The 21,669-nt window shown below is 51.2% G+C and overlaps 10 protein-coding genes across 10 annotated transcripts; 7 read left to right on the top strand and 3 right to left on the bottom strand.

Annotated features, from left to right (window-relative positions):
- Positions 1 to 352: 352 nt before the first annotated feature.
- Positions 353 to 2,065, top strand: ASPSYDRAFT_54641 (uncharacterized protein; the record flags this gene model as incomplete). Its single annotated transcript, XM_040848887.1, has 2 exons — positions 353 to 1,762; positions 1,961 to 2,065. The coding sequence occupies 2 exons, from the start codon at positions 353 to 355 to the stop codon at positions 2,063 to 2,065; spliced, it is 1,515 nt and encodes a 504-aa protein (XP_040709159.1).
- A 256-nt stretch (positions 2,066 to 2,321) lies between these two features.
- Positions 2,322 to 2,886, top strand: ASPSYDRAFT_64882 (uncharacterized protein; the record flags this gene model as incomplete). Its single annotated transcript, XM_040850292.1, has 2 exons — positions 2,322 to 2,503; positions 2,553 to 2,886. 2 exons carry the CDS (start codon positions 2,322 to 2,324, stop codon positions 2,818 to 2,820), a joined length of 450 nt encoding a protein of 149 aa, XP_040709158.1. The 3' UTR covers positions 2,821 to 2,886.
- Positions 2,861 to 4,987, bottom strand: ASPSYDRAFT_40161 (uncharacterized protein). The gene is made up of 3 exons (XM_040846023.1): positions 4,275 to 4,987; positions 4,075 to 4,228; positions 2,861 to 4,023 (listed from the first exon to the last, which is right to left on the bottom strand). The coding sequence occupies exons 1-3, from the start codon at positions 4,815 to 4,817 to the stop codon at positions 3,065 to 3,067; spliced, it is 1,656 nt and encodes a 551-aa protein (XP_040709157.1). The 5' UTR covers positions 4,818 to 4,987; the 3' UTR covers positions 2,861 to 3,064.
- Positions 4,988 to 6,009: 1,022 nt separating this feature from the next.
- On the bottom strand, positions 6,010 to 7,545 carry ASPSYDRAFT_27294 (uncharacterized protein; the record flags this gene model as incomplete). Its single annotated transcript, XM_040844382.1, has 4 exons — positions 6,010 to 6,629; positions 6,675 to 7,021; positions 7,071 to 7,351; positions 7,414 to 7,545. 4 exons carry the CDS (start codon positions 7,543 to 7,545, stop codon positions 6,010 to 6,012), a joined length of 1,380 nt encoding a protein of 459 aa, XP_040709156.1.
- A 1,527-nt stretch (positions 7,546 to 9,072) lies between these two features.
- ASPSYDRAFT_194492 (uncharacterized protein) lies at positions 9,073 to 12,591 on the top strand. The gene is made up of 2 exons (XM_040843696.1): positions 9,073 to 11,960; positions 12,010 to 12,591. The coding sequence occupies exons 1-2, from the start codon at positions 9,115 to 9,117 to the stop codon at positions 12,275 to 12,277; spliced, it is 3,114 nt and encodes a 1,037-aa protein (XP_040709155.1). The 5' UTR covers positions 9,073 to 9,114; the 3' UTR covers positions 12,278 to 12,591.
- A 111-nt stretch (positions 12,592 to 12,702) lies between these two features.
- Positions 12,703 to 13,769, bottom strand: ASPSYDRAFT_138939 (polysaccharide deacetylase family protein; the record flags this gene model as incomplete). Its single annotated transcript, XM_040840892.1, has 4 exons — positions 12,703 to 13,176; positions 13,228 to 13,408; positions 13,461 to 13,655; positions 13,714 to 13,769. The coding sequence occupies 4 exons, from the start codon at positions 13,767 to 13,769 to the stop codon at positions 12,703 to 12,705; spliced, it is 906 nt and encodes a 301-aa protein (XP_040709154.1).
- A 544-nt stretch (positions 13,770 to 14,313) lies between these two features.
- ASPSYDRAFT_27291 (uncharacterized protein) lies at positions 14,314 to 15,511 on the top strand (the record flags this gene model as incomplete). The annotated part of the gene is made up of 4 exons (XM_040844381.1): positions 14,314 to 14,349; positions 14,397 to 14,571; positions 14,632 to 14,777; positions 14,837 to 15,511. 4 exons carry the CDS (start codon positions 14,314 to 14,316, stop codon positions 15,509 to 15,511), a joined length of 1,032 nt encoding a protein of 343 aa, XP_040709153.1.
- A 707-nt stretch (positions 15,512 to 16,218) lies between these two features.
- ASPSYDRAFT_54635 (SDR family NAD(P)-dependent oxidoreductase) lies at positions 16,219 to 17,258 on the top strand (the record flags this gene model as incomplete). Its single annotated transcript, XM_040848886.1, has 5 exons — positions 16,219 to 16,327; positions 16,380 to 16,521; positions 16,577 to 16,654; positions 16,699 to 16,780; positions 16,830 to 17,258. The coding sequence occupies 5 exons, from the start codon at positions 16,219 to 16,221 to the stop codon at positions 17,256 to 17,258; spliced, it is 840 nt and encodes a 279-aa protein (XP_040709152.1).
- Positions 17,259 to 17,443: 185 nt separating this feature from the next.
- Positions 17,444 to 19,785, top strand: ASPSYDRAFT_54634 (uncharacterized protein; the record flags this gene model as incomplete). Its single annotated transcript, XM_040848885.1, has 3 exons — positions 17,444 to 17,518; positions 17,564 to 19,213; positions 19,666 to 19,785. 3 exons carry the CDS (start codon positions 17,444 to 17,446, stop codon positions 19,783 to 19,785), a joined length of 1,845 nt encoding a protein of 614 aa, XP_040709151.1.
- ASPSYDRAFT_75688 (fungal specific transcription factor domain-containing protein) lies at positions 19,666 to 21,541 on the top strand. Its single transcript, XM_040850817.1, has 3 exons — positions 19,666 to 19,776; positions 19,829 to 20,633; positions 20,694 to 21,541. Exons 2-3 carry the CDS (start codon positions 20,127 to 20,129, stop codon positions 21,162 to 21,164), a joined length of 978 nt encoding a protein of 325 aa, XP_040709150.1. The 5' UTR covers positions 19,666 to 19,776; positions 19,829 to 20,126; the 3' UTR covers positions 21,165 to 21,541.
- Positions 21,542 to 21,669: the final 128 nt, after the last annotated feature.

The following is a 21,669-nucleotide window of genomic DNA, read 5'->3' as shown; positions in this document are numbered from 1 at the left end:
TGCCGATGGACAGTGCACATCACCTAAACCGCGGACGTTGCTATAGTCTGTCTTTTGACCTCAAGCAGCCCACCAGGCAATAATAAGGCAATCGCATGAATGAACAAGACAGTGTAACCGAAATTGAAGGGGAGCTGCTCGGCCCCATTTTGGGGGCTGTGGCTTTCGGCGAATTACGGCAGGGTGAGAAAAGGCATCGTGAGGCGAGGCTGTGATGAGGCAATGCACAGGCGGCCCTTGCATCCAGGGTGAGCCAGGTCATTAGCATAAATAACGGGCGCATTCACTTCCATCTCTGAATTGCGCACTCCATCCCACCTATTGAACGAATCGTTGACGACCAAAAACCCATATGGCTTCAGAAACCACACCATCGCCTGCACTGAAACAGTGTCCCTCGCTAGTGAATTTCACAATCGGCTGGATATGCGTGCTCCAGAAGGAGTATCGAGCTGCATTAGCCATTCTGGATGAAACTTATGACAATATTGCTCTGGCCCCGGGGAAGGGTGATCGAAACCACTATGTCTTCGGGCGAGTTGGGGAGCACTACGTTGTGGTTAATCTCCCCCCATCAGGATGGCAGGGTCGGATCCGCGCATCAACAATCGCGTACGACATGCGAGGCAGCTTTCCAAGAATGAGATTTGCTCTCATTGTAGGGATCGCTGGAGGAGCACCTTCGCCAAAGGAGGATGTTCGTCTCGGCGACGTGGTTCTCGGGACTCAGGTTGTCCCTTGGAACACTGGCAAATGGACCCAGGATGGCTTCCAACGGACTGGAATGACCAGGGCGCCACCAAGAGAGCTTTTAGAAGTGATTACATTCTTTGACCAGCGCCTTTGGTCCCCTGGGGAGCTGCTTCTGTCCAAGTCGATCGAAGATATCGCCTCAAAGGCCCCTACTGGAGCCGGCTTTCCTCGACCTACCAAGGACCGTCTTTATAAGCCTGGCTTCGCCCATACAGAGTCAACGTGTGACTGCCTGCAGGCCGAGTCGGAACTGCCAGGGCAGCTTTGTCCGCGCGCCAGACGCGATGGAGAGCCGGTCAGGGTATTCCAAGGGGCTATAGGGTCAGACGACGTGGTCATGAAGAATGCACAAACGCGCGATGCGGTCGCTAAACGGGAGAACATCCTTTGCTTTGAAATGGAAGCTGACGGAATCATGGAGACCATTCCTTGTCTTCCCGTCCGGGGAATCTCGGACTACGCAGACGAGCACAAGAATGATGATTGGCAGTTGTACGCTGCGCTGACAGCAGCCACATGCGCGAGGGAACTGTTACTCTCGATTTCTCGCGGTGTGGTGGCTCGCTTCCCTCTGACAATTACCGGGGATCTGGTTGATCGATACATGCAGGGCGCGTGCAGCACGCCCAATGCCTTTATTGGCAGTGAAACCGAGAGGGTTCGACAAAATCGCGATATCTTAATTGAACGTCGCGACTTTCTGCGAGAGCTCGTCATTCCGGGCATTCGACAGAAACAGCGGACTTTTCGCGAGGACAGCCCAGAGCTTCGAGACGAGGTGCAGAGACTGAGGGACTCGCAAAAGGTCTTGAAAGAACACCTGCAGGATCTCAATGATATACTGGCCGACCATTGCGATTTGTATTCTAGTCGGGACCCAGCCATCCGGGAAGAGTATCAGACCTTGAAGACTCAGTTGCAAAAAGACCTGGAAGCAATAGAGAGCTTTGCCAGTATCACAGGAGGTACTCTGAAGAATACGGGCGACATGCTGACCCACCTAGCGAGGGTTTGCAAGAATCAAGGCATGAATGTCGCCGGGGCGGTATTGGTAGCTATAAGTACTTTCCTTGGAAGAACCATGAAACTCTGGAGGTCGAGTAGACTGCCCCCAGAAGCTATGTGGGAATGGGTATGTTCCAAAGCCCGGGGCATCCGCAGTTCTGGAGATGTACCTGAAAGCATACGCCTGGTGTAAATCACCCAGTTTATCAACGATATCGAAGCATTATTACAGTTAGGCCTATACCAGGTCAGCGCTTACCGCAAGAGGATCTACTCTGCGCTGCAGCCTTGCCCACTGGACGCCTAATAAGCCATGAATGGAATGAAGTGGCTGGCATTTACTCAGTGTCCAACGTGGACTGCGTTGCCTTCAAGGCGTCCAATACACGCCAGTGACCATGGACTGCAACCACTCTTGAACGGCGCATGATCATCGCTATCCAAGACAATTTCGCTCGCAAGCTCTACACTAGGGGACCTAGAGACGTCTAAAATTAGCTTGGTAGAGGTATATAGAGGCATAGTACTCACCTCCAAAGTCGAACCAATCCAAATCATTCAAAATGAAGTGTTTCACCGTCCTCTCCGCCACCATCCTGGCCATCGCGTCCTCTGCCAGTGCCGAACTCGGCTTCGCACTTGGCCCGCTTACTGTCCAAACGCTCACGGAGTCCAAGACTGCCCGCACCGACTTCACCGTGAGGGACCTTGACCACGGCGGCACCACCACCTGCTCAACCGCCTGGTACGTCCCATATCAGACTCTTTGCACCAGACTAACAAGGCATTGACAGGATCATCGGTGACCTTGACAACCCCTCCCCCTGGTACGAGTGCAACGACACAAGCTTCCAGTTCCGGTTCCCTGCCGGCATTGCCGACGTCGAGCAATATGCGCTAGAGATCACCCGCACCACCGACGCTGGGACTGTCATTGGGGATGCAAATTTGGATTCACATGGAGAAGACCCTGCTTATGTCTGCCAGTCGCCTGGTGAAACTCCTGGTACTGATACGGAGTGCAAGGTTGTTCGTGGTGGTGTTGTTGCGTCGCCGATTTAATTGGGCCTGTCTACAGTTTGTGCCATGGAACTAGAGGTACCTCTTTAGCTGCTTTTTGAATATGGCTCCATAAGCTATTCTAGTAATAAAAATCAATAAAAGAAANTTTCATACAAGCATCAATGCTAACCATAATGACCATGCAACACCGCCAGATGCTGATCCATATGTACAGATATCAGGGTATAGATACATGATATAACAAAATATAATCATCATCAGACTCAATGACGATCCTTATATCTTAAGCCCACTGCTGACTCTCCATCCTACTAATCCTCCTTCCCTGGTTCGTCTTATTCTCGGCAGCAAGAGCCTGAGCGAACTTACTCTTCGCGCGAATCTGCGGGCCCTTCCAGTAGAAGACGTAAATCGGCGCCACAACAAGACACGACAGACAAGCCAGGACGGTAGAGGCATACTGCGTGTGCCACTTGTCGCCGATATTCTTGTACATCGGCGTGGCATACATCGCAGACACACCAGCCAGCAGATCACGGGCGAAGGCGTTACCACCGGTGGCGGATGCAGAGTAGACACCATACGCGGCGACCATGTAGTCGACAGAAGACAGATAGATGGCGTAGTTTGCGATACCGACGCAGGTGGAGAAGATCATAGATGCGATCCAGGGGATGCCGCGCTCCTTACCGAAGGATGTCCACGCAAAGCCAAAGAGACCGATGGGTTCGAAGGGCGCGAGGAACAAGAGCCACTTGAGACGGCGCTCGGGGAGCATATCGTCGTCTTCGATGCGCTTTCGGAGTTGAATGTCACGCCAGAACCAAGGCCAGTATGAGAAGTAGGTTATGAAGTAGGCCAGGTTGATCGGGATGATGGCCCAGGCGGTGGCGAGGATACCAAAGCCCCAGCCCTGCTCGTATACGAGGGGGAAACTCTCGAGGAAGGTGAAGATGAGGGCATCGGAGAAACCGGACAGCAGGGAGAGACAGAAGACAATGGGCTCGGTGAGCAGCATGTGGAAGGGTCGGATCCAGATATGAAATGCCTCCTTAGCCGACACACGGGGCTTCTTCAGCTCGTTGGGGCCGTAGACGTTGGGGTCCTCGCCGGACTTGCGCATGCGCTTGGCCTCCTTGTCCATGATGATTGTCGATCGACTCTCGGGCATGAAGAAGATGATGGCCTGGGTGACGCCGCCGAAGATGAGCTGGATCCAGAAGAACCATTCCCACTCGAGGACTAAAGTGTGTTAGCTACTGGCGCAGTCTTAAAAGAGAGAACAAGACTTACAGCGCTGAATGGGACCACCAATGACACCACCGATACTGGTTCCAATGCACGAAGACAAGACGATAAAGGCGAGAGGGAACTGCTGTGTCTCCTTCTCGTAGATATCGGCAATCAAACCAAGCGTGACACTACCACCGGCAGTAGAAAGACCACCCTGTTCACGTTAGCAGAAGTATCTTTTAGACAGTAAAAATACATACCAAAGCACGGCAGGTAACTATCGTCCCCCAGTTAGGAGCCAGCGCACAGGGAATCTGCCAGATGTTGATCAGGAACATGGAGAGCTGGAGGATAGGCCAACGCCCGAATTCCTCACTCCACGGAGCCCAAAGCTCACACCCAACGGAGTATGTAACCAGGTAGGCCATCTGACCTGTACGGGCATGCTGCTCGCTGATGTTGAAGTGCTCCGACAGCGGCGTCACCGCGTTAGGAAAGACAGAGGTGTTGAAGTTCATGGACACCTGCACGAAGGCGACCGCCGCAAGATAAGTCCACTTCTTCCACCGCGGCCAGCAGTATCCGAGCTTCTCGTAGCACTCGTACTCCTTCAATTCACGTTTCCCATCGGGGCGCACGCTCTCCTTGCCGGCGTTCTCCTGCTCGGCCTTCTCAACCCCCGTACTGGGGATGATAGGCGCGTCGGCAGTACCCCCATTGTCGGGGTCTCCGCCTTTTTCAGACGGTGGTTTATGATGGGCCTCGAGGGCCTGTTGAACCTCGCGTTCGTCGGCGTTCGCCATGGTCGTTGTGGGGATGCGGCGAGCAAAAAGGGGAGTCAATGACGGGGAAAAAGACTACGTCGGAATGAGGTGACCCTGACCCTGGGGTTTATAAAAGTCCCAGTTTTTTGCCCAGAATCTGCACCGACGTTGTTCCGAGCTTTGTGTGGCTCATCTCCATCATAATCCATGGCGGGACTCATAAGTATGGCGTCAGTACCGGTTTTTTGGGCTGTGGTGCATCCTCTGCACCGCAATGCTCCGAAGTCCGAACCGTGTTCGTGCCCAGTAAGCTTAAAACCGGTTTGGCCAGCAGTCTGCAGCGGCGATCGGAAAGTGACCCACAGCGCTAGACTGTTCCTAGATGGCGAATCTCTGCTGAGTTGTGAGAGGCCGAAGATCTGGCTGCTTCGTCCATAGTAACGTCATGATCGCCATCGAGACCGTCGGCATCCCGAGCCAACAACCGAGGTTGCCACAGCTTATTAACAAATGGCGAGTCTGGGCAGCGCACGATTTTGCAATCAAGTGCTCGGCTAAAGCTTGGTTGTTGCAGTGGCCCGTAGTGGTGGTTACCATCCCTTGCTGTATAGGAATCCAGCATAGCCAGGTCTATTAAGGGCGAAGGGCCCATCACAAGGGCCCATTGACCTTCACGGGTCTAAGACTGTCGACGACGAGTCCAGTTCCTTGACCAGGGAAATGATATCACCAACGGAGTCAGACTTTTCGTGTTCTCTATAATTCGCCAGCCGATCGCTGTGGAATCGGTGGATCTACGCATAAGTTTTATGTCCACCGCACGAGTAATGCAGCCCCGTTATCGTTTATCGACTGTTATCGGTTGTCGGTTGTCACTTGTCAAGCTGATTATTCAGGGCTTCAAATTATGGTTAGATTAAGCAGCGACAGGGTGGAATCCCTTCGAATGCCCATGATATCACTGTGCTGCCGCGTCCCTCTGGGTCGACCCACGGCCTTCCGCATGCATCTGCAGTATTGTATCATTTTCTATAGAATTCTTAGGAGTGCGATAACTCTTTCCCATCCGGCCACGATAATAACAGCCGTGTCCTCCTCGGTTATACGATCGGAACCCTCGACAGTACAGCGACGGAGTACATCTATCGCACGAGAGTGTCGGCGCACTGGAAGGCCGCCACATCGTCTGGTTACACAGGAGGCGAATTCTCGGAAATCCATGTCCGCTGGCCTAATCTTTGCCCTGCGAATTCACAATCACCGACTGCTCCTCGACGCTGCTGCTGCTGCCGCTGCCTGCCTCCCTGTCCTCGATCGCCTCCGAACGATTCCAATTGCCAAATACCGCGAGCAAGGTGAACGGGATCGTCAACCCCCAGAGCGAAAAGCCCAGAATCATCTGGTTCAAGTTTGGCCAGTGCGTCGCGCCAACCGCGTAGGCAATTGTGCTGCCGATGGATTCCCACGAGCGCAAGATACCGGTCGTTCTCGCAATATCGCCATCCGCCTGCGCACCCTTGATCTCCGCCATCAGCCAATAGATATACGTCTGGAGGACCTCATAGAAGAACTTGAAGAACATGTACACGGTGAAGGCGGAGTTGAAGAAGGGGCCATCGCCCAGGTCGAAGGCTGGCGGTTCTGCCATACGCGAGAGCTTTGTCTGCACGATCGCATTCCAGGTCCAGGCTGCTGTGACGAAGACGAGGACGACGACGTAGACGAATTTAGACCGGGTGTCTCTGGATACAAATTTCAGGTCGAGGACTATCCCTGTTAGCATGTTCGCTGCGGCGCCGACCACTGCCGTTAGGAACGACGCGAGAGCCCTCGAGCGGACGGTGAAGTACGCTGTTCTTATTAGCGAGATTTAATACTGGAAGCGGGGAGGCATACTCGTCAAGTAATTTCCTTGGTATGTGGAACCAAACTGGCCTGCCAGGAAAACGGGAATCAGGAGCAGCATGTACTTGTTCTTGAGCTGCTTCCATATAGCACGCGACTCAATCGCAACGCTCGTCCTCTTCATGTAGGGGATCTTGGTGCCGTTGCTTCTGATCACATCTTGGGGCTGCGACAGCAGCAGGGCAAACGGAGCACCAAGCGCCGATATAGCGACGAGCCCGAGATATGTCGTGTAAGAGACTTTGCCAGTATGCGCCGTGTTGACATTCAGAGCGAGCGATATCGCGCCACCGACCAGCGGTCCCATCTGCCGGATGCCCATCCAGATTGCCACATATCTAGGAACGTCAGTACTGCAGCAGGAAATGATGACTGCCGTGTTCTTACCGTCCTCGTTTCTCTTCCTCCGGATATCCAACGGCAATTGCGCCCTCGCTGGCCCAAAGCAAAGACGCTCCAACACCGCAAAGCGCAGCTCCAAGCAGGAGGAACCACTCGTTTCCATAGCGATTGTTGCAGTACAGACCGGCTGCATAGGGAGTGTAGAACGCCGCTCCGATAAAAAGTGCCCATTTCGCAGTGATCTTGTTGGAAACACCACCAGCAAGAAAGCAGCCGACGGACATGAGTCCGAACGTCAAGGCATTGGCAGCATTGTTCAAGTAGGGCTGGCCTTCGTTAGTGATACTTGCACAGAAGGAGAAATTCGGCAGCAATAACTGCAACTCACTTTGGCATTTCCCCCAGCTCCCAGATTGTTCAGGGCCGTCCAAATCCCAGGCTCGCAAAAGGCGACCAGTCCAACGATGATTATCTGGAACAAGCACGACCGGTAGAACCGGGATACATACTGGAAGGCCATGGCCGGGCGATTGCAGACCCAAACGTTAACTAACCGGGCAGGTCGCGCTCTTAATATTGTGCATAGAGCACGTCAGGGCTCGTTATCATCGCGACATTCTAATTGATGTTTCGTGCCTCTGCAGCTGCAGCCGTCCGTGCAGCATCCACTCCATTATGCGCGTATAGACCACCTATCATATCACTGACACAGATTTTGACAGGCGCAGTGTACCGGACTTTTGCCGAGACTTAATCTGGGCGTGGCTGCTTGTCCTATTAATGATCCTGTTTTGAGCACGCCATGCTCCACTGGTATGGTATATCAACGATTCTCGGCCGACATAAACGTGGCTGTCAAGAAGCGCGATATTCGTAAAATGTTGGGTATATTGTAGTTCTATCTTTAAGTAGGTATCATTCGTAGCAGTTCTAAGATAGAAAGGCGTGATGAGTGGTTCATTGTGTGCTAACCGAGGCCGACTGGCCATTATATATATTATATATATTCATGCAATGGTAGTGACCCTCACTTCAGACACCACGTTTGGCAGACTACACGATCGCAAGTTCATCTGAGGGTACTACTCGCATCCAAAACACAGTCGATACAGAAATAAAGAGCATCTAGAAACACAGACCTGGTTCATATTTTGTCAATCACGCACTCACCCTTATAATCGCGCCATCGCAGTCAACATTCGGCCGCCGCGAATTTTTAGACTTCTTGCACTGGCAAGTGGTTCTTAGGCCAGACAGGTAGGAAACAGTGTTTGAAGGCCTGAATACTTTAAAAGATGAAACTGGCCACCGACTGACGGTTTGAGTGTCTTTGATTGGTCAATCCGAGAGTTTTTGCCTTACTGCCTTAGGCTGCAACCACCAGCAGCGCTGACTGGTATCAGCATTGGTAGCATAACATCTCACAATAAAATAAATCTTTGGAATAACATGATGATGATGGCTTTAATATTCACATCTCAGTATCCCGCTCCTCATGCCCACCGGCGCTCCTCTGGAGTAGACATCAACATCATCAGCGTACTCAATTGCGGCATACCTAGCTACGAATAGAAGCCAAGCCCACTAGAGCGCTGAATTAAGGTATAATACCAGGGCTAGCAAAATCTGGGAATCAAATATCTATATCTGTACCCCACAACATGTACCGCCAAGTTTAGTATACATGTCTGCGTAAAGGGACATCCACCTGCATACCCCTATTCAACCAAGGATGCCCGTAATTGCAAGATCCGGGGAGAGCTAAAACCCCACAATGATAAATAGACCACGCCGGATGCAATCCAGCCGAAGCAGAGCAGCTGGGGAGGATAGCGTGCACCTAATGCCGACTACCGAGTAACCAATGCTTGTTGCTTCAACTCGCTTATCCCTGCACAGCCACCCTCCAGATCACCAAATTGCCCGGTTCACCAATCACTGCACCGACACGATGGAACAAACAGGGGGAGAATCATGGATGCCTAGCCACGCGTGACATATTCTGCGGTGAGCTTGTTTGATTTTAGCAGGGTATAGGTAACGGGTTCAGTCCCTGAAATTGTCAGTCCCATTAACTTTCTTGCTAGCAATGGCAGTCGATACAATATCCCCAAGAGACGACAAGAAACAGGGGCGTCTCAATTCCCAAGAGTCATGGCGTGAACGGATTGTCTCGATTCCTCAACGACTGTCTAACATTGCCTCCGCGCACCCAGTCCACACAATCGGTCTCATCTCCCTTCTCGTGAGCTCTGCGTACGTTGCTTTACTCGAGAACTCCCTCCTCGACGTTTCAAAACAGGGGTACCAGCTGCAGGAAACTCCACGGCAGCTTTATACGGGCCCGGAGACCGCGTGGCAATGGCACAGCAGAAGCATAGATGCAGTGGCCGAGGGAGCCGTTGACCATCGTGCGCTCGTTACGCTTGAATTCGGACATGTTTTACCTAGTGATATTCCTACCGTCTCCCTGCCTGATCATCTTTCCGTCGACCGGTTACCGTCAAGCCGAGATCCATTAGCATCGACCCGCGCGTCGCTAGCGTTTTCGGTTGCCCAGCGCGATGTACCCGAGTTCCTTGACCTCATACATAAATATACAGCTGGAGACTGGAGCGAGGAAGAATTCGAGGGATACAAATGGGTTATCAAGACACAGGAGGCAGGTCCTCGACGGGGAATTCCACAATTCGCACGCGACAAGTGGACGGAGCTGGTATATCTCTTCAACCACGCTGCTTCTCTGGACATCGCGATTATGGCTGCGGCGTATATTGCGATGCATTTGACGTTCGCGTCACTCTTCCTCAGCATGTACCGCATGGGCTCTCGCTTCTGGCTCTTCGCCGGTGTTTTAATCTCGTCAACTTTTGCTTTCCTATTAGCTCTCTTTACGACGACTCGGCTTGGTGTACATATAAACCTTGCTTTGTTATCAGAGGGTCTCCCGTTCCTTGTTGTCGTTATTGGTTTTGAGAATCCTGTTAGGTTTACTCAGGCTGTTTTGGAGCATGCTGCTTCTGGCAAAGATATGACCGAGTCCAGCATCATCCAGGCCGCCATCGACAAGTCCATCAAACAGAAGGGACCGAGTATAGTCAAGCACTACGCACTAGAGATTGCTGTCCTCCTAGCGGGTTCTCTGATTAGCATCGACCCTGCGCTGCGCCAGTTCTGCTTCCTCGCAGCCTGGATTCTCTTCTTTGACTGCATCAACCTTTTCTCGTTCTACACTGCCATTCTCTGCATGAAGCTTGAAATTATTCGAATCCAGACCAGCGGCAAAGAACACCGTCCCAAGGCTCGCGAAGACAGATGCATGACGGTGTTCGGGCAGCAACTATCACGGACCCATATCAGAAAGTTCAAGCTGGGGATGGTGGCTGCATTTGTTCTGGTTAACATCCTGAACGTGAGCATGATTCCATTCAGGATTACGACAGGATCGCCAAGTCTCCAATCTAGGTCTGACTCTAGGCAAGCATTCCCAGGTCTGCACACCAACCTCAAGTCCATACTGGACAAAGCCACTCTCAATGAGCAGCCGATGCTCGTCTCTGTCCTTCCAACAGTTTACTTTGAATTGGTGTCAACGGAGAATGAAGAACTTCACACATACGGGGTTGATAGTCTGCTGAAAAGTCTCGAAGACCCCGTGCTAGTCAAGTGTGTTCTTGTCGCGCTGGTTATCAGCGTTGCACTAAATGGACGGCTTTTTGCGGCCGCACGATGCGGAGTAAAGGATAAGGAAAATACAAACAGTAAAGTCGACGGAAAGAGCGCTCTTCCAACGCAGGAACGTCCACGAAAATCGCCTGAACGAGAATCCTCTGGTGGTCATACCCATCTGGCGACGGAGTCAGCGCAAGAGCCGACTCAATCGGCAGTTATACAGCCAGCACGCAGTGAAGCCGAGTGCCAAATGATACTCAAGGATGGCCGCTCTCAAGAGCTCACGGACGAGGAAGTTATTCATCTCTCACTAGGCGGAAACCTCCCTCTACACGCTCTAGAGAAGACGTTGAAAGATTTCACCCGTGCCGTCAAGATCCGCCGAAGTATCGTCTCTCGAACGCAGGCCACATTAGACCTCACCCACTCTCTCGAATCTTCAGAGCTCCCATACCAACAATACGAATGGTCTCGCGTTTTCGGAGTCTGCTGCGAAAATGTCGTCGGGTACATGCCTGTCCCAGTTGGGCTCGCGGGACCGCTCACCATCGACAACAAGAGCCATTTCCTCCCCATGGCCACGACCGAAGGAGTCCTCGTTGCCGGGGTCATGCGAGGCAGTAAAGCGATTAATGCCGGAGGAGGCGTGAAGACCGTTCTAACAGCCGACGGGATGACGCGCGGACCCTGCGTTGCGTTCGAGGACCTGGATCGAGCAGCAGATGCGAAGAAGTGGCTTGATTCAAAGACTGGCCAGGATATCATGAAGCAGGCATTCAACTCAACTACTCGATACGGACGTCTTCAGTCTATCAAAACGGCCATGGCCGGCACGAATCTGTATATCCGCTTCAAGGCCAGCACGGGCGATGCGATGGGGATGAACATGATCTCGAAGGGCGTCGAGCATGCACTGAATATAATGCGTGATAATGGGTTCGAAGAGATGGATATCATTTCACTGAGCGCCAATTACTGCAGTGACAAGAAGCCCGCCGCGATTAACTGGATTGAGGGTCGTGGAAAGAGCGTTGTCGCGCAGGCGACGATTCCGCCGGAGATTGTGAAGAATGTCCTCAAGACAGACGTTGACTCTCTGGTCGCGCTTAATACAGACAAGAATCTAATCGGCTCGGCCATGGCTGGGTCAGTTGGAGGGTTTAATGCCCATGCTGCTAACATTGTCGCTGCGATGTACATCGCGACAGGCCAGGATCCGGCGCAGGTGGTCGAAAGCGCGAACTGTATCACTACGATGAAGAAGTAAGTCAAGTCAAGTCACTTGCTTCAGACCTATTGTTAACAATCGTAGTGTCCGCGGCTCCTTGCAAATATCTGTCTCTATGCCATCCATCGAAGTCGGCACCATAGGCGGCGGGACAACGTTAGGGCCTCAACGCGCGATGCTTGACATTCTGGGTGTCCGAGGCGCTAACGCTGACAGCCCTGGAGAGAATGCTCGTCGTTTGGCGCGAGTCATTGCCGCAGGGACATTGGCAGCCGAATTGTCGCTTTGCGCTGCACTGGCTGCTGGGCATCTGGTCAGGGCGCACATGCAGCACAATCGTGCCAGTCAGTGATGCAGCAAATCGTATAAATAGATTAATTGTGAGGAAGAAACTTCCGCAGAAAAGCAATTGAAAGGAATTACCACACCGGACTTGGCTCCTAAACAGCGATGGCTCACTCGGCCAGGTCTCTAAACAGTTGGGCCTTTTAAAAGAAGACCATAGATGCATGTAACAAAGTACTGCAGTTATAGCTCTTAGCTTTGGTCCAATACAGCATGGCAACTAGCAAGCTAAGCTCTGAGAAGCGCAGAGAAATTTTCAGCTGAAGGTTCAATAATAATACTGTTGATATCAAACCCGTTCATTCTGAAGCTGGGCTGCTGGATAGGGAGATTGCTCAGAATAGCTCTACTTCAGGGTAAAAGCCGAAATGACGCTGCTAATATAGAAGCTAGAATGAAGCATTGTATAACTAAACTTGATTAACTGTCTGCTTAAACTCCCCCTTCCACAACGGCCCCAGGGATCTTGCCAGACTTGAACTCATCCACCATTTGCTCCATAGTCACCCACTCAACACCCTCATGCGAGTTGATATACTCGATGATGTTTTCATGCATCAGGATAACCTGCGGCTTCCCGCTAACCTGCGGATGAATAGTCATGGGGAAGATAAACGTGTCGTACTCGCGGTAGAAGTAATCGAACTGCTTCTTCCAAAGATTCTCAATGACATCCGGACTTACATACCCTTGAGCAGTGTGTGCCTTGAAGCTGACGACAAAAGGAGGCCAGTCGTCCAAGTGCCAGTTTGCTGGGATTTCCACCACTTTGCTGGGAGATATCTTGGACATGGGCTCCATCCAGGTCGATGCTGCGTTTTTGACGTTTGTTTCTTTCCACTCTTCTTCGCCGTTGGGGACGTAGTAGGGTTGGCAGTCGTGGTGCATGAAGGAATGGTCGTATTCCTGGATTTTGTCAGGGTCACCTATGTCAAGACTGCAGAAAAGGAAACTCACGATGCCAAACTCCTCGAGAACTTTTATTGTCTGCTTCGAAGTGTCCCATGCCGGCGCAGTCCATCCTCTAGGCTTCTTACCAGTGAACTTGGTAAGTACTTCAATCGACTTTCCCATCACGTCGCGCTGCTGTTGCTCGCCGAGCGTGGCGACGAACTCATGGCAGTATCCATGTAAGCCACTGCAAAATTAGCCTCCGTCTGTACGGGATACAATAACTTCGTATAACGAACATTTCATGCCCATCATCCCGCACTTTATTCATCTGGCTCGGAAACGATTCCACCGAGTGTCCCGGGACGAACCACGTCGCTTTGATCTTGTACTTGTCCAGCAATTTTAGGATACGATCGATTCCAACCGTAGCGCCAAAGATTCCACGAGAGACATCTGTTGGTCCAGCTGGTGCACCTGAGCAGGTGTTGATCCTGGTCATCTTCCAGTCAGTATTTCCCTGCATTGCAAAGAGCATATATCACTACCTACCAACCACTGACTGCATCGACATCAATGCCGTAGCCAACTAGCACTCTTTTTACCATTTTGCTGACAGACACGCTTAGTAGGCTTAGTCTTCGAATCAGTAGGAGAAGATCTCGTCACTTGGACACTCAGACACAGAAGGAGCTTTTAATGAGTGCGACGACCTTCAAGCTTCGAGACCTTGCCCATTATTTATTGGCCGAGTCAGCGTGAATGATGTATGAGATGCCCGCATAAGATCAAGGTTCCCCGCATGCAATCTCCAAGCGATGCGCCTATCGCCGGTGTCCCACCAGGAATGGCCCCATACAGACACCCTTGGCTTGGGAGGAGGAGAGGTGTCTCGACGCGGGGAAACATTCACTGATCAGCAGCAGCGGAGAATATAATGAGATAACATTGAGTAGCTCTCCCTTTCTCCAATCGGATATGGCATTGCTGTCGCTGATGTCCGTTGATGATGCGCGTATCTCCGAGTCGGCAGTCATCGGTTATGATGGAGAGATAGCGTGTCTCCGGCATTATCTATACATAAAACCAATATTCGTGGTACTGAATTCAGTTGCTTCCACACTGTGTGTTTGATCAAGGACTCAGGGCAAAATGAAGCAAATCGTGTGCTCAGGCACTCCATACGAGGTATCTCCACACCTCACCCTACACAAACCACGAAGCTAATGTAAAAGATCGGGTACAAACATGGGACAGAATCAAAGGGAGAAATTGCCCGTGGAATCACCTTCTATGCAGCGTTATTCGTGCAGAAAACCGGACTAGACTGGCCCCAGGTACAAGCGCAGGCGCGCGAACTTGCTGAAGTCATACTAGCCAAATGGCCGCGTTATTATGAGGAGATGAAAGGTAGACAAGACATTTCCCTGTCTGAGAAACCATTCGAGACATAAATAACGAGGGGTGCAGGTGTTGCTGAAGGAGCTGGTCGTGATATCCTCGACATCATTGCGCTGAATGTGCGCTCCGAGATCGTCTTTGGACGGTTCAGTGATGGATGCACCAGCCTATACTGTCAAGGCGATGGGTATGCATATATTGGTCAGAACTGGGATGTAAGTTTTACAGCCGTGATATACACTGAGTAGTCGTGCTAATATACTCCAAAACACAGTGGATGGAGGATCAGATATCCAACCTTGTCCAGCTCACAATTCACCAAGATGGACTTCCGTCCATCCACATGATCACAGAGGCAGGTATAATTGGTAAAATAGGATTCAATTCCCACGGAGTTGGTGTCTGCTTCAACGCAATCCGCGTCAGGGGCCTCAATAAAAACGGCCTCCCTTCCCATCTAGGGCTGCGACTTGCCCTGGAAAGCACGTCCGCTGAAGCAGCAGCGAATTCGTTAGAGAAAACCGGCATGGCCAGCTCAGCATATATCCTTGTTGGTGATGTGACAACGGCCATAGGACTGGAGTTTACCTCTACAACGTTTGCGAGACTACCGCTTAACGAGCGCGGCTTTATTGCCCATTCCAACCATCTGATCCTGCATCATCCAAATGTATACGAGCCCAAGTGGCTAGAGGACTCCCCGTATAGAACGGAGACAATGGGAAGGAATGTTCTGCAGACTAAAAAGATGTCGCGGGAAGCTTTTTGTGGCCTGTTCGAAGACGAGACCAACTATCCGTGCTCTATAAGTCGGGCTGCAGAGGGCGCAAGTGATATAGCAACCCTTTTCAACATCACAATGGACCTCAAGACAAAGAGTGCGCTTGTAAAAGAAGGAAGGCCCATTGCAGGCGACGCGAAGGCTACCATGTTGAATCTGTCATTCTAGTGCATCGCTTTGCAAACCGACTATCGATGTCTGCTTTACGTACAAATTGGACATTTGACATCCGTTATTTACATACACCGCCGAAGTTGTGCACTTCACAAGGGTTGAATAAGTAAATGTAAACTATTGAGGAGGCCTGAAACTGTGACTTGGCCACTCATGAGTAAGCGTTATATACTCAATAGTGTCTGAGAGCACATCCGACTATGCATCAACCATGACCAGGAGCCGTATCCGTAACGATAGATGCACAGAAATTTCAAATTTCATAGTAGAGTGTATCACCTTGGACCGGCTAGTCTAGTCAAGCAATTTGAGACACTCCCGGCTTCAGAACAACTGGAGCTCAAGAACGTCATTCGAGGTGACTTTGATCTGCCATGAAGTGTCTCCGTTCTGGATAGAGAGGCAAGCCCCTCTTGCGCGTGGGTCCACCGACCCTGCGGCAACGATCCCTTCGAGCGCTCAGCTCCGTGATCGGTAATCAACCGTCGGAGATGCGCGCACAGGCATGACACCAGCCGAGATACGCAAGTGCCGCATCCTGAAGTTGCGGGGAAATGCTGCTAAGTTCTGATCCGACAGTGGTGAAATATAGACGCCGGTGGACAGGTTTTGAGATTTTGTATGTGATATAAGCTACCCGTATCGACGTCAATTCCGAGTACCAGATCTTTGTTTGGTGAAAGTTATTTGAATTTATCAACATGACGAGTGAATTCAACAGGCTTGAATCAATATCCGACCCGGAGGAGTACAAAGCGAAGAGCGTGCTGGATTTGATGTCCCTGAAGGGAAAGGTCACAGTTGTCACAGGTACAATCCCATGAAGAGAAGAAAGATTGGATATCTTAAACTAAGTTTATAGGGGCTGCACGAGGTATTGGCCTGGGTCTCGCCAGGGGAGCAGCAGAGTTGGGCAGTGACATTGCAATTCTGGACATCCTCGAGCAGCCAAGTGAGGACTTGCAGAGCTGGGAGAGCCTGGGTGTCCGAGTCAAATATTACAGGTATGGTCTTCGGATAGGAAGTGTATGCTCTCGCTAACTGGCCTTCTGGGTCCAGGACCGATGTGACCAATTCTGAAGATCTGGCGGCAGTGTTTGAGAGAATCAACGATGAGCTTGGCCGTATTGACAATTGGTAGGGATGGCTAATATGTTCCACTATGAGACTGACCTCTCCAGCGTCACCGCCGCGGGCATTGTTATAGACAAACCATTTCTCGACCATAAATGGGAGGAAAGCATGAAGGTCCTAAATGTTAACGTAAGTAATATTCTCCCGATAGACCTGGATAATGATACTTATTCTGCAGGTCATGGGAAGCATCCTCTGTGCACAGTTGGCAGCCACGTACATGCGCAAGCAAAGCCAGGGAGGGAGTATAGTGATGCTCGGGTCGACGGCCGCACACGGTGCTACACCATCGAGAAATATGGCCGTCTATTCTGCCTCGAAGGGGGCAATAATATCTCTAACGCGATCGCTGGCCGTCGAACTGGCCCAATTCGGGATCCGAGTCAACTCAGTGTCGCCCGGCTTTATTGCCACTGAAATGATCCTGGATGCGACTCGAAAAGATCCCAATCTTTGGAAGTCGTTTAATACTACGCCCCCGCTGCAGCGTGTGGGAACCAGGGGAGACCTCAAGGGCATTGTGGCTTGCTTGCTCACTGACGCTGCCGCGTATACCACAGGGGCTGACATTGTAGTGGACGGCGGATTAAGCTCCGGGCAAGCCTGATTAGACATAGAAGTGAATTTCTGAATTCCCTTGTGAACCACAATAATTTGAAATGTATAGTGCAGTAAGATTTGGTCCATGTGGCGGTGGGGATCAGACTTTGGAACGCGGGGTATTGGAGCATCGATGATAACATGAAGAATCCCTTTTAAACCCCTACTCATCCCACAGCTTGCCTGTGAAGAATGCCATTAAAGCCAGCACCGCGCGTGCGACGGCGAGCAGTAGCTTGTGCGCGATGTCGTGCGCGAAAGGTCATGGTAAGTGGCACCACCACAAAGACGGACTGGAATAACATCTCCCAGTGCGATGGGGCCACGCCGAGTTGCTCAAAATGTACCGAAGCCGGTACTCCCTGCGTGGCATCAGGAGGGTCCCACGAGAGAACAGTGCCTCGGTCAATCGTCCTGTTCCTGGAAGAAGAGCTTGCCAAAACGGAGGCCCTCTGCGAAGAAGCAGCGAGGCATGACGGATGTAATAAGGAATTGGCCGAGAAAGTCATCAGTGATATGACTCCGCCCTTCCTGGGCCTTGCGTCCGCTGTTCCCCTGGTACCTTGTGCTGTTGCAGGGACACGGTTGCCATCTACTACAGACACGGCCGACTGCAGCGACAGCAATATTCAATCCGACTTTGACGCGGACCCGAATTGCCAACCTTCGAGTGCCCTTCTAGCGATTCCTCCATCAGTAGCGGACTTCTTATTTCATAACTATATCACCAGAGTCGTTCCAATATATCCGATCTTCTATTCCGCCGACCTGGTGGCGTACTTCAACGCCATCTTCCACCCAGTATCTGAATCATTTCCAACACCACGCGAGATCTACGTTGTCAGCATGATCATGGCTATATCTCTGACAACTGCTGCGAGAACTCAGCAGGTCTGGGCGAACTCAATCGCCAGAGCCCTTTTTAAGGAAGCGATGCAACAGATCCGCCTGGTATATACAAACGACATTGGCGGACTACAGGCTCTTCTGCTCTTGGTTCAGTATACGTACCTAGACCCCTCAGCCGCAAATCTGTGGCTTCTCTCTGGATTCGCAACGCAAGCGTGCATTGACTTGGGTCTCCACCATGAAAGCCCTGACCACAGCGTCGACCCCCTAACAAGAGATATCCGGCGCAGAGTCTTCTGGTGCACATACGAGATGGAAATCGCCATTTCGGCGGCACTATTACGACCTTCTGTGCTTTTTGGTGCGGCAACGAATGTACCATTTCCAACCAAAGTAGACGATAATCCTATATCAGTGTCTGGTATTGACTTGGACGGACCAGCCACCAAATTCTGCTGTCGATGGATTTGGCAATTTCGCCTGATCGAGGCCGAAATAATCTCTGTTCTTTTCCCATCTGGAGAGGCTCCGGTATCCTCTACATCTTTGGAAGCATGGATGGGTGAGATCGAGTCGAGAATCAACCACTGGCATCAGGAGATCCACTGGTCTGCCTCACTTAACACCGATTCCACCATGGTCTCCCAATGGGAAGAGATGTCCCTATACGCTGATATTGCCCGCAACTATATAATCGTCACCCTGTTCCGCCCCAGTCCACGAATCCCCGAGCCAACCCCCGACAACCTGATGAAGGCGTTTCTGGCAGGTGTAGGCGTTGCAGAGGGCTACTGGCAGCAGTATTCTAACCTGGGATTTGGCAACAGCAAATACGTCTTCCACCCATGCTACCACACATTCTCAGCTGGGATTGTCTTCATGCGGTCGTTGCAGCGGTGCAAGGAGACTATCTCGGATTCATACACTTTGAACGATGTTGAAGGCTTCATTGCGTGTTTCTCACGACTCTTCGCGACAATTGCTGAGAGATGGCCCGGTGCATCCCGGTGTTTGGAGGAATTTGAGCGACTAGTCGCACCCGTGAAGAGGGAGTATATTGACTATACTGTGCAGAAGGCGAGGAACATCTCTCAAGATGCACTATACGATGACGTGGCTTTTGGGGACGCTGATCCGACACTCAACTCTGCGTGGCTGTTGGATAACGCCAATTTCGAGCCTTTTTTTGCGCCTGGCTTCTGGGATCAGGAATCGGTTGATTCCCTGTTTACTGTGCCGATGGATTGGACTGCTGAGTTTGGGTTCAGTTTGGATTAGATCACTATATACCTTATGAAATAATTGTACACTCAGTGAGCGATAGACAGTCCAACCACTTTAACTACAAAACACCGAAAATACAGCAAATGATTATATATACGGCAAACTATATACTATATAAGTATAAAGTGAACCCGAGTATATCACGTGTAGCCGGCTTCTTCCGACGATTCTGCGTCTTCTCCAACTGACAATCCCCACGTACTTGCAATGGAACAGACTGCGATTCAATCACAAGATCTAGACGAGCTGCTGAGCTCACTCCCTGCATGCGGTCGCTGCAGACTAAACCGCCGCCGGTGCGATACGCAGCTGCCCTCGTGCCAGAACTGCTCCAAAGCAGGGACGGAGTGCGTCTTCTTCGATCATGTCCTCCAACAGAACCAGCCACGGTCGTGAGTTAGAGAGCCAATAAAAAGTGACAATTCTAATTACAGTCCTGACCAGATATGTCGCGACGCTGGTATCTCGCCTGAAGGAGAAACGCGACGAATTAGCTGCCCGCACAGGCCAGGAATGTTCTGAGGGGCCTGTCAGTGGTTCACCGTCGCCGGATACTGTGCGCATTCGAAGTAGGTCTGGATTGCAGACGAGTCGATACCTTGGGAGTTTGTCCTGTTTATCCCAGCCCCTGTCTGTTGTGAACGAGAGCACTGCAGAGACTGCAACCATCCTGGCTCCGCCCGGTCTAGATATCGAAGAAAGGTTGAGTAGCGACATCAGTCATGATGTCCACAGTTACCTCATGATGACTTACATGAACAATATCCACCATCTATACCCGGTAATTGATAAGTCCTTGCCATTTCTCTCAGCTGGGTGGCTTATCAATCGCGACTTCAACTCGCTCGACGCCCGACAGCTTTTCACGCTGGAGCTCGTTCGCTCAATAGCAAGCCATTGTATCCTGTCCAATATAAGCGCAGATCATCACCGACGTTCCTATTATGCACTAGCCAACGAGTGCCACGGACGAGCCATGGTTCTATTCGACAAGGCTGCTACGGACATTAGTATTCCCACGCTGCAGGCAGTCATACTAGCCGCATTGCATAGTCTACTCAGCCCCCAGCAGGCGAATTGTGCACAGCTCATTGGGCTTGCAGTCAGGATTGCAATTGAACTCCGTGCTAATGACAAGCAGCAGGGTGGGAGGGATGAGGCCAAGCTGCAGCGGCTTTACAGGGTAACATACTGCATTGAGAACCAGGTTGCTACAGCCTTGGACAGACCGGCATTATTGCCAGCGCCAGTAAGTGATTTATCTCTCTTCTATAGACTTATAGAAGCAGTACTGACATCGGATAACTAGCCTTGTGATCAAAGGGTCGATACTGCCCATATACAAAGGACGCTCTGTGATTTGTATCGAATACAGTCCCGCTTCCGTTCGAAGCCAGATGATGCGGAAGCTATAGTATCCCTCGATCATGAACTATCCAGCCATATCAAACATCTCGAGGGAATGTCTATGGACCAGGGGAAGGCTAATGTGCTCGCCACTGCCTACGAAACCCGTCTACTTCTCTCCCCAAACGATGACGAAGCCGCAGTACGCCTTCTTGAAACATATGGTCAACCTCATTATATCCGGGCATTCCTAAGTCCGCAGTGGGCATATAGGGCGGGCGTGGCTATTATTTCTGCCTCTGGTTCGAAAGGGTCTGGCCAGGCTATTCAGGCTTACAGTCGTTGTCTGGTTTTTCTAGAGCAATGTTCACGAACATGGCCCAGCGCGAGTGCACTGAAGAAATCACTGGAATCTTTTGCGTTGAAACAGTGATATTGTGCTGGTTTGGACTTTACTCGAGTGTGATGGTATGTACATACTCTTCAAGTGTCGCGTGTGGATTAGAGGGAACAGCCATAGGAGATGAACGTTTCAAAGGACAAGACCGACTGCAGCAAGCAGTTGGAGCTTCGACGATCACTCCAATTGATCAACCCAGCTATCATAGCTTTTACCCCATACCCCGTACCCCGCATGAATACTCGGCGATGAGCGCAGCTCCCGGCCCCAACACGGGGAAACCACCGGAGATGCGCGCACCATCCGCCAAGTGATACCTAGATAGTAACCTAGAAAGCCGGAGATCAGCGCACCTCCCGTCTATCTCGTCAGGGAACTAACCTAAATTGACTACAAACATTAGCACGCGGGAAGTGTTCCCTGACAAGTAGGGGTGAGGTCTATCTTAGTCCCCCCCTTGCATATATTACGGCGGTCGCAATGGCGCAGTTACAGTAGTGACCTCCCCATTGTTCCATCACTAGAATACTACAACTGC

This window comes from Aspergillus sydowii (assembly GCF_001890705.1).
Source record: "Aspergillus sydowii CBS 593.65 unplaced genomic scaffold ASPSYscaffold_1, whole genome shotgun sequence".
Taxonomy (NCBI): Eukaryota; Fungi; Ascomycota; class Eurotiomycetes; order Eurotiales; family Aspergillaceae; genus Aspergillus; species Aspergillus sydowii.
The sequence above is the reverse complement of the archived record's forward strand: the minus strand, read 5'-3'. Positions and strand labels throughout refer to the sequence as shown.